The following is a 14,950-nucleotide window of genomic DNA, read 5'->3' on the forward strand; positions in this document are numbered from 1 at the left end:
CTCCTTTTTTGTCTGTTAAGTAGGTTTGTGACAGTGGTGTAATTCTCAAAGACTAATTTCTAGATACAAAGGTCATCGCGTGTGATAAGATAGTACTGGTGAGAAAACAGAATGAGGCAGTGCAGATGTTCACTGGTATTTCAGTTAAATCTTTCTTGAGGGCAGCGGTCTTTGCTCTTTAAGTTCCTGCAGTGTGTTGTGATTTATATATCTAGAAGAATTTCTATGTTACTGGAATTAGGGGCACTTACAGGAAAAACAACAACTACATTATAAATGGTAAAATCGTAGGAATGCGTGCAGCTTTGATTTTCTTGGAATGAAGGGTGCTAGAGTTGGAACTATGCCTTTAATTATATTTTGTTTTAGAAATGAACTATAAGATGTCAAGAATATTTCTGGGCTTCCTAATAAAGTTCCACTAGCAATGAATCTGTCATTTTGGTTGTGTTTCAGGTGCTTGAGTCGAGACTAAAATACACAGCAGTGGTATTTCAGGCCTCCCAGTATGTTGTGCTCATACAATGCTTCACCTCTTATGTACAAAAAATGTTCCTTGAGGGGTACACATAGTCATTTGTTTTGCTTGCCCAATCCTGGATCATCTTACCCAGACCGCCTGCAAGATTTCTTATCATTTAGGTTTTGGTAGTGACTGGAAACGTGGACATTTGTCTACAGGACAGTTGAATAAAACCAAATATGTTGGTTTTAATGTGTTACTCCACGAGTCAAGAAAGATTAGTGTGATGGATCTCAGATCAGTTGTCTTAAAATGAGGAAGATAAAACATGTTATGGTATCTAGATGTGTGATATCTTCAGTTTAAATTATTTTAAACAACCAGCATCCCCCAGCACTAAATTGTTATGATTCAAAATAGATGAGGAGTTTGAGAGGAGTCACGTTCTAGTAAAAATTGAGAGCAGTGTAGAAAATGCAAGTCAGTTGCTCATGACTATTCTGTTTCTCTGGCTACAAAAATTCAGAGCTATCCAATTTCTACCTTCTTTCTTCAGCTATATTTAGCCTTTATAGGTTTTGCTGGTCCTTCTGGAATTTAGACTGCTTCCGTTCTGGGAAGTTGGGTAAATCTTTACTTAAATTTCATCAGAACAGACCAGGATAATGGCAGATATCAAAGTTATTAGAGCCGGTGTCCCAAAGCAGCTATTCGGTTGTTTTGCTCTCTAGAGACTTTGTTAATTGAGGTAATGCTTTTCTTCTTCCTTCGTTCCTTCCCTCTCCCTGAGTGATTTTCTCCAAAAGCGAGATGCAATCCCTGGTGGCTAACCAGAAATTATTGGTCCTGGGAGCAGTTCTTTAGTTCTTGTAGGATGAAAGAAGAGGAGAATAAATCTTATGTTTATAGACCGTAAAGAGAAATTGCTGACTACTTTAATTGATTATATACATTCTTTAGTTCTTTACAATGCTTAATTCTACTGAAAAAGGGAGCCCAAATCTATCCTCATTCCTGTATTGGGTGCAGTGTGGTTTATGGATGGTGGGGGGATTGTGTTCTTTCTTCTACAACTGAGTAATGCATAATATAAGTCTTCATGATGCCGTATCACAAGAAGAAATCGGCAGATAATCTCCTTCAAATGCTCAGCTTCCAAAACATGCCTAGTTTCATCAGAGAAGAAAGAGGGCATTCAGTGTCAGAATGCAAATCCTTCTCATTTCCAATTCACAGTGGACTTGAAACGTTTTTCCCTAGTAGCGTTTCTTTGGGCTGGGCCCAAGAGGTTTTGACCTCTCTCTGTTTGGTATATAGCAGGTTGTCTGGTTCAAGAGAGATGTTATCGGAGCACTGCAAATACAAAGTAGCATCTTCACTTTTTGATAGTTTATTGTTTAATCATTAAAAATAGTTGCTGCTAGTGCCATCCCTCCTCCATCTTTCCTTTCTCCTGCTTCTAAGATCATCTTTATACAGTTTTGGTTGTTACTGTTTCCTCTGGACCTTTAGAAACGTTTGTATTAGGTTATCTTCTACAGCTTATCCTTTAGATTTTAAGCAAATAGCTTGGATGAGTCTGTCCAAACCGGCTGAGGTTTATTTGTAGCTGATGAGGTCTAGCACGACCAGTAAAAAGTCTGCGGCTCATAAACTTTCTTTCTAGACAGTCTATGTGCTTAGACCTTAAAATACACACAAGCTGCTATCATATCATACAGATGATGGTATCAGCACTTCACATATATCACAGTATTCTGTAAACAAACACAAGGAATTTCCAACAAATACTTTACATCTTATGCCAGAACCTCGGAAGGAAGTGTACTTTCATTAGATATAGAGGCGAGCATCACATGCCAGAATGCAAATTCTTTTCAGTTCTTATGCTCACCTGATTTTCTCATGCAATCCTTCCACTGAGCCTCAAATGTGAGGAGGAGACGCTGGATTCTGTCTCGTTTTAGGAATTTGCAATTTATTAAAGCAGGCTTTTTACAGCAGTGTTATTTGAGTGATCAGGGACACTAGTTATAAAATTATGCGAGTACCACACTGCAAGCTTTTAGAGATGGCTCATTTGCTTGTAGCTGTCCCGATGAGGATTAGCATTTCTTACCTGCAAGCTACAGTACATTTAATAAACCACTGGATGAGTGGACTCTGCTGTGGAACTGTCAATGTTTGTTCTAGCTGATCTGTCTGTATTGGAGTGTGCAAAGCCTCTGAGAGCGCTACAGCAGGTCTGTCAGTCCTGGCTCCCCAGGAGCACACTTCTAAGCACTTTTGCCTTTAATTTTGTGTTATTACCTCTTGCTGTTATAAACTGCAGTGTCCTTTTCCCTCCTTGCTCTCCCTAAAGATAACAAGCTGACAGAGCTTATGACACTAGGAGCTGGGTGGAATGCAGGGAAAGCAACCTTATAATATAAACATGCAGCAGGGCAATTACATGCAACTGGGATCTGCAGATACTCTTTTTGGCCCAAGGAAAGCAGTCATTTCAGCCAGCAGGCCAGAGGTGAGGGCCGCTAGTGCAGGAGATGGTTCACATGCTTTAGGTTTAGTGCTGGCCAGTGATCAACTTGTGTAGGCTCAAAGGAGCGCTCTCCTTATCTAGAGACGTGATATTATTGTGTCCCTGTGATCCCACTCTTAGAGGGCTTTTTATTTTTATACTTTAAGCATAGGTCATATCACAGAGCTGTGCGCTAGCCCTACCACCTTTGCTTTTGTAATCAGGCTGCAGATGTGCTTCATGATTGAACAACTTCAGCGCACCACTGCTCCTCCTCCCAGAGGAGTCCAGCAGGCTTGCTTATGCAAGCTGTCATGCTCTTTTTTCCAGAAGCCTGTGTGGGTTTGCTTTTGTGTCTATCTGGCTGGCTGTTCATGCCTGTACATAACAGGCGATGTATATAATAACGTTCCCAAGCACACGGCTGTGGAAAAAGCTTTCTTAAACCCAGCGTAACTGCCAGCACTTGCAGCTCAAGCCACTATAAATTAAACGAATCCACTCCCACCTCGCTGAAGCTGTGCCTGTTGGCAGCACGCACACACACAAACATACAAACTCTCTTTTTCTCTCTCTCAGTCAAAGATGATAGAAAGTCTTCTGGGGATTATTGCACGTTTGTAGAGCAACAGTGGAAAGCAGCACAGCACAAATATCTGTTCTTCCTCACCCAGCATAACAAACGTTGCTTTGTCTCACGTCTGGCCCTTTTTAATAGCTCAAAGCCAATAGCAGTAGCTATTTAGCAGCTTATGGTAAATAAGGCTTTATTAAAGCGACTTCCTTTTTCAAGTGTTTAATGATTAAAATGGCCTTTCACCTGACATTTCATGCTCCTCGTTTTTTCAGGTACTGTACCTAGCAGGGGAAATAAAATAGTTGTCATGGATAGATATTAAACTTTTTCCAGTTTTATTCTTGGAAGGAAAATATTTAAGAGCATCTTTGAAAATTCTCTTACCGAAAAGGAGGCGCAAATCCAAGAGCTTTCGCTGCAGTCTGACACACGGAGGCAGGCCTGCCTCTGTGAAAGTAGGCACAGGAAGCTCTCTGTTGCTTTTTTATTTTGAGGCCTGCCTACAGGCCTGTGTATTTCAGATTCCTTTTGTTACACTACAGGAGGGCACTAGCTTAGACGCCTAATTAGCAATGAATAGTACTAATCTGTGTGTCTGCACACGGGTATGTTCTGATGGGTCCAGACACAACTTTTAAGGAACTGTTTAATTTCAGCAAACGCCAAGTGGAATTAAATGTTGTTTGTCGCAAGAACGCGCACGTTTTGTGGCTAAGCTCGTAGTCAGCAAGAGGAGTGGTGTTGCTCAAATCTTCCTGAGGAGTCAGCAGCCATTTGAGAGCTCGCTTTTTCGCACCAGCCTCCCGGGCGAGGAAAGCGCGGCGGCGGCGGCGGCGGCGGCGGCGAGGCCGCTGAGGGCCCCGCGCTGCCGCCGGGCCCCTCCCTGCCTCCCCCGCGGCGCGCGGCGGCGGCGGGCGCGGCGCTGTGGCGCCCCCTGCCGGGGCGGCGGGGCGGGCGGCGGGGCGGGGGCCGCCGGGGGCGGCGGGGCCGGGCTCGGCGGCGGGGCCGGGGCAGCCCCCGCGGGCGCGGCCGGGCTCGGCCCTCGGCGGCAAGGCGCGGCAGTCCGGCCGGGCGGCGGGTGGGGTAATAAGGCGGCGCAGTCCCCTCCGCCCCCTTGGCCGCTTGGCTTGTTGCTTGATCGAAGTCGCTCATTAGATGAAAACTCTCTGCCCTCTCTGACGACCCTCGGGGTGCTGGAGACATACGGCAAATCGTTAGTTTTAGCTGACTGAAAAAACAGTATTAACCGCCTCCCGTTCTGTGTTGGGATGGGTCTGGGCAGGAGGAAAGGGATGTTTCAAAATTTCTGCAGAATTCTTGCTTAGGGAGCACTTCTCTTCTCCCCACCTACACAATAACATTAAAAAAGAAATTTCACAACCGATGAGTTTTTTGCTGTGTTTTTTCCTTGCCCTTCTCCTGTTGACTGGTTCTAAGTGGCCCCAAATTGCACCTTTTTAATTATAACAGCCATACAGTTCCCCCAAACGGTGACGGCTGACACGCTTGTCATACGCAAAAATTGAAACCCAGTAACTGGGTACCAGCAGTGACTGGCCATTGTTATCCCTTGCAGCACCTATTTTCTCTCCCTTGCATGTCTCCTCTGGAAGACCTTCCTCCCTTTCTCTGAAAGGGCAAATATCGGTAGAAGACTTGACATGAGTTACATTGTCTATTTCCTTTTGTTTTTCCTGTTTGTGATTCCACTGCAATTTTAAAAGCATTAATTTTGAAATTAGTTGCTCTCTTTCATGGTGAATGCTCCATATGTTTTTTTTTCTTTGTTTTTGAATCTAAAAATGCCACGTGATGTAAGATTCTACTCAACTGTTGTCAGAACTGTTGTTCTCCTGAACTCTGTTCAATGACTTATACCTTTAAGTAGTCTCACAGCATATTATATATTGCCTGATATATATATATATATCAGATGTACTAGCACATTCTTAGCTTTCAGGTGGGTTCTATCAAAATGTCTTTCTGCTTAGGTAGAAATTTGCCAAAATTACCACTAAAAACTTAATTTGACAACAAATTACTCTCGCTTGCTCCTGGTGCTTAGGCTTGGTATGTGCATGTGACCTGGACCATTTTAGGCTGGAAGTCAGGTGACATGTTTTAGTGAGCTGTCTTCTGGTATTCACCCTTAGTTACTGCATTTCCCCTATACCTTGAGCATATGCAGTTTCCCATGATATTTCTGTACTTCTATTTCTGTCTCGGAGTAGGAAGTGGAGAAAGAAAGTGTGTGAGAGGGGAAGAGGAGCAAAAAGCACCAACCAAGAAGTCTTTCTAAACTTCTTAGAAGGTTGTGCTTATGTTTCAGCTGGTGGCTTGGTTCTCCTTTGATGTGTGTGTCTAGTTTTTCCGTGTCCTGTAGTGTCCCATGTGGCAAAGCTTTTGCTGTTGATAGCAGCCGCGTGTGTGAGGAGAGCAAGAAAATAGGGTGGGTGGTTGAGCACTTACGGAAGCGGCTAGTTGACAGCATGGTTAGTGCTGATGGTGTAGGCAAGATCCGTGCAAACTCTGTGTCGTATCGCTGGGCTCCAGGCAACTGCCTATCAGCGCTGCTGGCCTGAGGAATTCAAAGCTTGCCTGGCACTCGTTGCCAAGTGTCTCGCTGTTTCAGTACCCACCTGCTGAAGAGCTTGAACAGCCAGAAGCTGTAGTTGGTTGTGCCACAAGTGACATAAAGTTTGAGTAAGTTCTGTTATTAAAGCGTAATGAAGGTTCATAGCTGCACTCTGCCTGTTGGAGTAAGGGTTATCAAAAAGCAAAACTAAAATAATACTTATTTTCTGATTGTAGTTGTTTTCAAATTTCTAAAACATCAACATTTTGAAGCAGTGGCTGAAATGTTTGGTTTTGGAAAGGCTGTTTCGGCCGCCCTAGGAACTGGTAGAGAACGTGGTTTACTAAATGGCTCTTCAGAAATGTGCTACAGGAAGTCCAATTTCTGATACAATAATCACAGACTTTTAATTTGAAATTTCCACCAACACAGGGGAAGGCTCTGAAATTATTTTTCCTTTAGCTGCTGCATAATTCCATACTTTTTAAATATTTGAGAGCGCCTTCTAATAACGGTTTAACAAAAGAAAGATTTAGTACGTTTAGGGTTAAAAAAAAGTCTAACAGGTCGATACATCTGTTCCTTTAAAAAAAAACACATTCTCTGTTTTTGAGACATCATATAAATATGTAAATGAGGGTTCTTTAATTACTGCCTAGGGCTATAAACTCGCACGCTAGAGGGGAGGGAGGAAGGAAGGAGAAGAATAATTCACTTTTTTTTTTTTTTTTGAGATCGGGTCTTTTACCTCAGAAAAGACAACAGAAGAATGGGGCTTTTTTATTGCTGAATAACCAGAAGGTGCTGGGAACACTTCTTTTTTTATCCTTTTGGATGGAGTTAGCATATAAAACAGTAGTGTACGACCTCTCTGGCTAATGTGTGCAGAAAACACAGGGGATTTGTTATGAAGCACCCTGTAAAATTCCCTTCTCTATCCCGTTCTGTCAGTACCCTTAATCCTGATCAGCAGCATCCCCTGCTGTCTCTCAGGAGCTGCTTGCTGTGCCTGAATCGTAGCATGGTTTCTAATACTGATATACAAGCGCCTAGCAAGGGACTCCATAAAGGCATTTTCACTCGTGACCTAATAAGCACTCAGCACTTAACTAAATAAAAGTCTGCTCTTATTCTGCCCTCCCGGCCTTACTGTAGCTTAAGCACCATTATTTTCAAGTAAGGTGATCTTGCTGCTACTTTTAAAACAGTATGAGATCAACAGAAAAAGGCTTTTTTTTTAATTTCGGAACGTGGATGTGCACAAGGGGAATTCGACCGGTGTGCAGCAGTACCTGTGCAGTAGGTTTAGCTACTGGAAATGTAGTTCTTCTGATGTTTTTTTCCAGGCGAAACAGCCTGGTGTCAAAACACTTACTCTGCCTTGATAAAACTTAAGATCGATATGATGATTTTCACTTTCCATTCTTAGCTTTTTAATTCTGAAAAAATGGGGTTTCTAGATAATAGGAACTATAGTAATTTCCCACTAATAAGCTCCGCATCTATAGCAGAAACAACTCGGACACGGTATTCTTGTTGAAAACATGTCTTTATCTGATGCTCCGACAACGCACCTGGGAAAAAGGTAAAAATGAGGCTGGGGTGTATGAGGCAGGATATTTCAAGTACAGAGTGAGTGTTAATGTCATTGTGTATGAGGCTGTGGTGAGTCCTCACGTGTATGGTTTTGGTTGGTTGGTCCAAAGCAAATGTTTTACTACCCAGGGCGGTTAATGGAAAGAGGAGCTTCTGTCTACAAGAAGAGAAGAAGTAACCTTGGATTGGTCAAAGTAGCGAAATGGAGGTTGAAAAGGGACGATAGCTGTCCGTCAATGCAAGGGAGGGGAAGAGGTGGAGAAGGCTGTTTCAGCCGGCGAGCACTAATGACATGAGAACAAGTGGAGTTTAGGATGGAAGTGAAAAGAATACTTCTGGCTGCCAGGGAAAGGGCGAGAGCCAGCGAGCCTTTCAGTACGAGCCATTGGGTGTTAAAAGCAGAACTATTTTTGAGACTGAGTTTGATCAGTTTATGAAAGAAATCGTATGACATGGCTGGGTACAAAAGAAGGGGACTGCACTCCCAGTCCTGACTGCGGAGTTCTCTTTCGTTCTTGTGTGCTCAGAGGCGCGAGTCATTTCTGTGCGCTACGCTGTGGTTTTCCAAATAGTGTTTGAGAAACTTACACCGCGTGGGAGAAATGACAATTTGGACAAATACAATAGTAAGCTGCAGTTCAGGTAGCTGATAGCAGCCCTGGTTTTTGTGTGTGGTTAACTGAAGGCAGAGAATTGGGGTAGTATTATATACAGAGTTCATAAATCAATGTGCAGAGTTATTTGTTGGCATGAGTGGCAGTACATGAATGCAAGTCATTATCATTTTCTTTGTAAAATCTCTCTGCAGTCTCCCAGCCCCCGAGCATATTGCCAGCAACCCCAGAGGCAGCTCCTGATGTGATTAGCCGTGAGTCTGAGCACCGGGGTATCTGGCTTTACTTGAGAATCATGTTTTCTGGCAGTGCTGAATATGTCTTTGTGTTTGTTGCCTGAGATAAACGTTCTTTCCAGATTGGCTCCCAGTTCCTCTATGTGGCTGCATGGCAGTGAGGGGGTTAAACTGATAGTGCCGAGGAAAACAAAAACTGTATTACAGGGTCAACCAGATATATGGTATTTTGCTTACTGGTTCATTAAGCAAAAATGTCCTGACTTCCAAAATAAAAAAAAAAGGCAACAGCTTGCATTTCCTCAAATATTTCAACAAAAAACTATGTGCGTGAAGTGTTTATATTTGTTTTTAACATGCCATCCTCCATCTGTCCTGATGTTCAATTAAAATGCAGATAATGTGTCCCAGCTTGTAAGATGGATCACTGCTGAAGTGGTGTCATGTCTGGGCTAGCTTATCTCGTGATAAATACCTCTGCTGTCCACTGAGAGATTAAACTTCATGACTGCTGAGGTTTATTTGGGGGTCTTACAGGCAGAGAAGACTCTGCTACTTGCTTTTTAATAAAATATACCAAGGTATATTTACTACAGGACCTTTGGATGGCATTTGCCATTGAGAAGGTGGCAGGAGCATAAGCAAATGATAATACTTGTATGTGAGACCGGTTTTACCATTTCATAAGCGTTATAATTTATTGACGGGAGCGCTTTATTGAACCCTCTTGTGTCTAGAACGTGGAGATGAGGAGCTGGAGCTGCTGTTACAAGACCTCATTTAGCTGTCTCGCAGAAAAGATTTCTGTCCCCGAGTCTAATCCAGCAGGAGCCATGAAAGAACATTATCAGTTAGGTACAGAAATCTCAGACGGCTCAGCTGCGTGGGACACGCGCAGATACCCTGGTCTGGGGTCTGTCTCGCCGTGACAGGGATGCTTCAAGGGGAATGCTGCTCTCTTTCTGGGGGCTGAGACTTTTGGAGGTACTTCAACTGAAGAGATTTTTAAGTCGTGTAAGGTAGGAGTGGTGAACGGTCAGCTTCTCAAGCAGAACAAGCGTCTGAAAACTTTGCTCTCTCTTGGGGGTGTGTAGGGAGTAGAAAGGAGTTGTGTCCTGGGCAGCACTCTGAATAACACAACTGCCAAGTGCAGCTGGAGAGATTCACGAGGCAGAGACTTCTGTGCAAGTCTGAGACCTTGCTTGTGCTAGTATAAAATGTTATACTTATGTAAATACAGCATTAGGACACGTGTTCCTGAATCTGTGCCTACTCCCTGTTCCTGAGTATGAAAATACAAATTTTTAGATTGTACCACCCTGTTGTTGTGCAAGGGTGCAGGAATTTATGGGCAAAGGCTGGTTTCATGTTACAATGTGCAATATTTATGGTTTCATTTCCATTTTAAAATGCCATGAAATTGATTGAAATGGGAGAGGAGAGCATATGTATGTGTGTGCGGCACATCTCTGTGCCCTTAACTGAGAAATGAGTTCTAGAAAAAAGCCTTTAAAACTGCTAAGCTCATTAAGTGTAGGCTGGGGTCGCGTGCAGTTCTGCTTAAAACATAAATAAAAGTTACAGTGCACATCATATGGTAATATGAATTATGGACAGAAACGGCTGATTAGCGGTTGGTTTCTGTCTTTCGGATCTGCTGTTGTGTCACTATAGAAAGGCTCCTTAAGGCTGCAGAGGGCATGGATGGAAAGGGCCCCACTAAATGCAAACCGTACCTTTGCTTGGCAGGCTGTACGTGGTCCTTTTGCTTACTTGTGTTTTCAGTGTATTTAGCCCGTTGCTCTTGGTCCAAGTGTGAGCGGTGTTTTGGCCGTTCCTGCCTTTCAGATCAGTAGAGCTGTTTGTGCTGTAGCTGGCCCCTCACCCCCCGAGTGAACACAGCGATGAAGGAGAGGTAAATACCACGCTCAGAGTGATGTGTCCCTGCTAACTTAGTACCTTGCGATCCCGCCGCCCCGGCATTGTTCCTGTGTTTCCCACTCTATGCAGTCACTCCTGATGAAGAAGCGCCTGTGTCTGAGCATGGAATAAAACAGAAAGCATGGCTCTGGAAAAGAGTTAACACACACGCACGCTCAGCAGCACTCGTCGTGATAGCGACATTGTGTATTGAGCTGTATCCACAAACATGGGTAACTCAGCATGACCAGCGTAGGTGGTGGGCGTAGGGGACTGCAGCTTTGCCATTTAGATCATCATAACTCGTTGTTGTCAGTTCTCATCTGATGATTTCATACTGCTGTAGCAATATGAATTAAAACTCCTAACACCACTCAGAGCCTTCATTTCTATTTATGAGGTGGGTAAAGTCACAGAGAAGTTTTACTTTGCCTCGGGTTGCATGGTCTGTTAGGGAAGGGCCTAGTGATAGGGCGGAGGACACGTTTTTCAGAAGTAACAAGTGGTTCGTTCCGCTAGCGATTCCTTAAGGACGCCGGTTTTTCAGAAGGTAGGCACTGCCTCAGCTCCTTGGTCTGAAAAATCAGGCTTCTTTCATGCATACCAAATTGTGCATTTGCAATTGTTAGTCATTCTGAAAATCTCGGCTGAGGCCTGAATCCCAGTCCTTTACCCACTGTCATCGCAGCCATCTCAAGGACATGTTAAATTGATCTACTAGATTTAATACTGCCGGAAAATCCAAAGTATACCTGGTGCTTTTATTTGAAAACAGGAATTCAATTTTCCTATCACTTCAGGCCAATAACATGTTTTGTGTTACTTTTGGCCATATAATACTCCACCGTATCCGATTCATTTAATATTTATGAGAGGAATTTTCTCTTAGTGGAAGATTAGGAAGAATCGCCTTGCCCTTGCCCTTGCAAAACTCAGACTGTCATTGTTATCTCTTTTTTTTTTTTTTTTTTAATCTCCAGATGTGCTCAGGGGTTCTTGCAAGCAGTGCTGCTCCATCATTTTAGTGCCGTTTGTGTAACAATTCTCTGAGTAAAAGGAGCCTTTGTCAGTGGCCTCACAAAGGCTCCCAGGGGAGCGTGCTGTACCTGGCTAGGTGTCACCATGTGACTTAGGAATGCCATCGCTGCATTTAAACTCCAGCGCTGGTGCTGTGAGTGTCTTGTGGGCCCCAGGCCTCCCCCGCCCCCTCCGCGAACCACAAGTTAAAAATCATCACCCGGGAGGATAAACCGCTAGTGTGTAAATCTCACGGTCTCATTCGCTGTAGAGTTGGTAGAAGTGCGTGAGCTGTGTTCAGTGATCTTTACTGTTCTTTTTGTCTTGCAGATTGAGGGCTTTTAATGGCTTTCAGGTAGATGCCAAGTGGAGACAATCAAAATGAATTCTATGGACAGGCACATACAGCAGACCAATGACCGGCTGCAGTGCATAAAACAGGTAAGCTGAAGGTGAAGACCATTACTGCTAGGTAGACATAATCCATTGTATGACATGGGGTGTTGTGCATTGTGGTTACCTGTTGACTGATGAAAATTCTTGCCTTTTAGCGGGTAGGAGAGTGGTGGGAATGAGGCGTTCTAATCTGGCTGAAGAGACGAGTATCTGCTGCAGGAGCTGGTATATAAACCTCAAAAGCCAACTTTTCCAGTTCAGCTTGTTAAGAAATGTTAAGCCTGGAGACTCACCAAATCTGTTTCAGCTCTAAGCAGGACAGTGCTAGCCCTGCCCTGCCCTCCCCAGCAGGTGTCATAGTGAGGATCCTTCTTGCTTGTGCTCTGAGCTAAGAAATCCGAAATTTTGATGGACCAGTTTTAATTCTAATCCAGTAGCTGACCTGAGACCTGCAGTGCCTGCAAGGCTGGAACTCAGATGGTAGGCATACCTCTAAGTGCTCAGGTTAATTGGCTTGCTCACAGAAGTAAAATAAAAAATTCAGTTTGCTCTTAATCTTTCAAAATGTTTCTGAATATTTTTGAAATGAAGTAGTTTTGGGGAATTAGAGATTCACCCAAATTTATGAATTCCAGTGTTAAATTTTCCCAACCAGAAAATTGGGTGGAATTTTCAGAAGCATCTGTGATATTTCACTGAAAGTCGATTGGATTTAAAACTCATTTACAGATTTCCCCATTGTTACTTTACTTATAAATGCTTCTATAATAGTTTGAAACTACAAAGGCAAGGATGGAATGAGCTGATGCCATTTTTCCCTGCTTTACCCTTCTCAGTGAGCTTTGCTCTCTGATCTTCCAGCTGGAGTTGCAGGCAGTCTGTATCCTCCCCTCACATGTTTTTTCTCTGCATGCAAGCATTCTGGCAGAAAATTTGTAGTAAGGGGTCTCTGTGTCGGGGCAAGAGCAGGAGAATGGTTTCTCATGTTAACGTTATTCTAATGTTTCCTGTTTTACATGCAAGCAGCGCACAGGTTATTTTGAAGTCAGTTATCCCAGCTAGATCCATAAGATGAGCTCTGAAGTTCATCCTTCCAGAACTGGCTAAAATTTCCCAAATTGCAGTGTAAAAATAGACAGACGTTACTTAGTCAATGTTTACAACCGATTTCTCCCTGTTGTCTGAGCGTTTTTCTCTGTCATACTGCTTTCCTAACGGTTTGGGCAATGCCATGTTTAGAGACTGGAGTCTTGCTGTCTCAGTTTTGTACTTCTATTAGTTAAGTTTAAAAGCTCCTTGCCTGCTTTTGCAGTGGGACACGTGCATATTGTTTCTTGAAGGAGCACAACACTTCTCCCCTCTTAATTTTCTTTTTAGGGACGATACGAGGACTGTAAATCAAATAAACTGCTATAAAGTGAGCATCAGGATGGTGCTGGATAGATCTAGATTTCTAAACCTACTTTATTTTCTTTTATCTGTTTTCATTCTGTTTGCTTCAGCAGTCTCCATCGTGATTCCATTGTGTTTGTCTAGGTTATTAGTAGAGGATTATATTTTCTACAATGTGTTTTAATATAAAGAACAGAAAATGTGTGTTTATTTGCTAGTCTAGCCATGTACATGCTTTGGGGGATATCAAAAAAAAGAATAGAGTTTATATCTAAAACAGATTATTTTCTCCCCATGATTCTTTGTAAGAGACGACTTTGGAACAAATCAAATGAGGCTGGTTTGCAGGTCAGGGAGCAGAAACAGGAATCCATCCCTGCAGAACTGCTAGTCATAATCCAGCCTCAGTTTGTGGTGGTTTGCTTGTGCTCTCTTTCATCACTCTGTGGTGAAAGTTAGTGCATCTCACAGCTCCTGAGAGACCTCAGGGAAATGAATCTTGGGGTTTCATCCCGGTTTCTTATGAACGAGTATCTGGTTCAGAAAAAGCATGCCCTTGGCTGGCACTATTTGGTGTCCTCTTTGGCCATCCTAGCCTTGGGGTATGAAGAATGAGGTGACTTACAGAACAAGTTAACCTTTCTAGCTGTAAGAACAAACCTTTAGATCAACTGGAGACAAATGGAGGATGCTGCTCTGTTCCTTTTTCTAGACCTGCCAGTTTCTGTACGCACAGAATGTGTATTATTTTAATAAGATAAAAGAATAACAAACTATATTTCTTAAAGTATTAAAGAGGTATTTTTGGCTCTGTAATGGATGCTCTGTCAGTAAAACTACTAACATCATTTTTATATAGTGTCGGTTTACATAAGTGACTAGAATATATTTCTTCAGTGCACAAGGCAGAGCGGAAGGAAGGAAGGTCAGACTTTCTCGCATTCATGGAACCGTCTCGGTTTTGTTTGATCCCGTCTGGAAGAAAGTCCAGTCTTTTGGTGGGCAGGGGCATGTGTAATTCTGCAGAGGATCCCCAAAAGGGAGGCGTCCTACATCCTACAGCCATGGCTGTGAATTCATAGTCCCCATTTTCTGTAGAGGTCAGAATAAGAGAATGTTGGCCATCTATATGTGAATGCTTTTGCCTTCAACTCATAAAGAAATGCAGTTAGGCGAGCCAGTAGTTGAACGCCAAAAATGTATAGCAGACGACTGTTTTGTGAAAGTGGCAGTACTTCAGGATGTTTGATAGAAATGATCTTTTTTTTTTCCTTAAAGAACTTGACATAAAGACTGTTCTTTTTATTTTTTTCAGTAGTTCTAAAGTCTTGTGCTGCTCTCTTTTTCCTAGCAGAGAAAGAGACAGACCCTGAGTAGCTTTTGGGAAGAGACTCTTCTGTCAGATGTTCATGAATTTCCTGCTTGGAGATGTTTCACCTGGTTCCTTGAGCCAGGTTGTTAGCTGGCCAACTTAACGCAGTGCCATGAGGAGCCGTTTCCAGTTCGCCCATAGAGAACTGGACCGCACACTGTGATGTGCACGCACGTTTGGTTTGGGAAGCAAAGCAGTTCTTTGCACAGCCATATCAATGCGCCTTCACCAATTGTTGGGATTAACTGCAGGGTCAGACGACAATCTGCCTGCG

The 14,950-nt window shown here is 43.2% G+C and overlaps 1 protein-coding gene across 14 annotated transcripts in view; it reads left to right on the forward strand.

Annotated features, from left to right (window-relative positions):
* The window catches only part of ZMIZ1 (zinc finger MIZ-type containing 1), a 358,594-nt gene that overhangs the window by 179,933 nt on the left and 163,711 nt on the right, over positions 1 to 14,950 (forward strand). For all 14 annotated transcript variants that reach the window (XM_068950527.1, XM_068950537.1, XM_068950536.1 and 11 more), the window contains one exon: positions 11,847 to 11,957. In XM_068950527.1, coding sequence (XP_068806628.1) covers positions 11,898 to 11,957 — 60 coding nt within the window. In that variant the 5' untranslated portion in view covers positions 11,847 to 11,897. The remainder of the gene's footprint in view (positions 1 to 11,846; positions 11,958 to 14,950) is intronic.

Source organism: Struthio camelus, chromosome 7, assembly GCF_040807025.1.
Source record: "Struthio camelus isolate bStrCam1 chromosome 7, bStrCam1.hap1, whole genome shotgun sequence".
Classification (NCBI taxonomy): domain Eukaryota; kingdom Metazoa; phylum Chordata; class Aves; order Struthioniformes; family Struthionidae; genus Struthio; species Struthio camelus.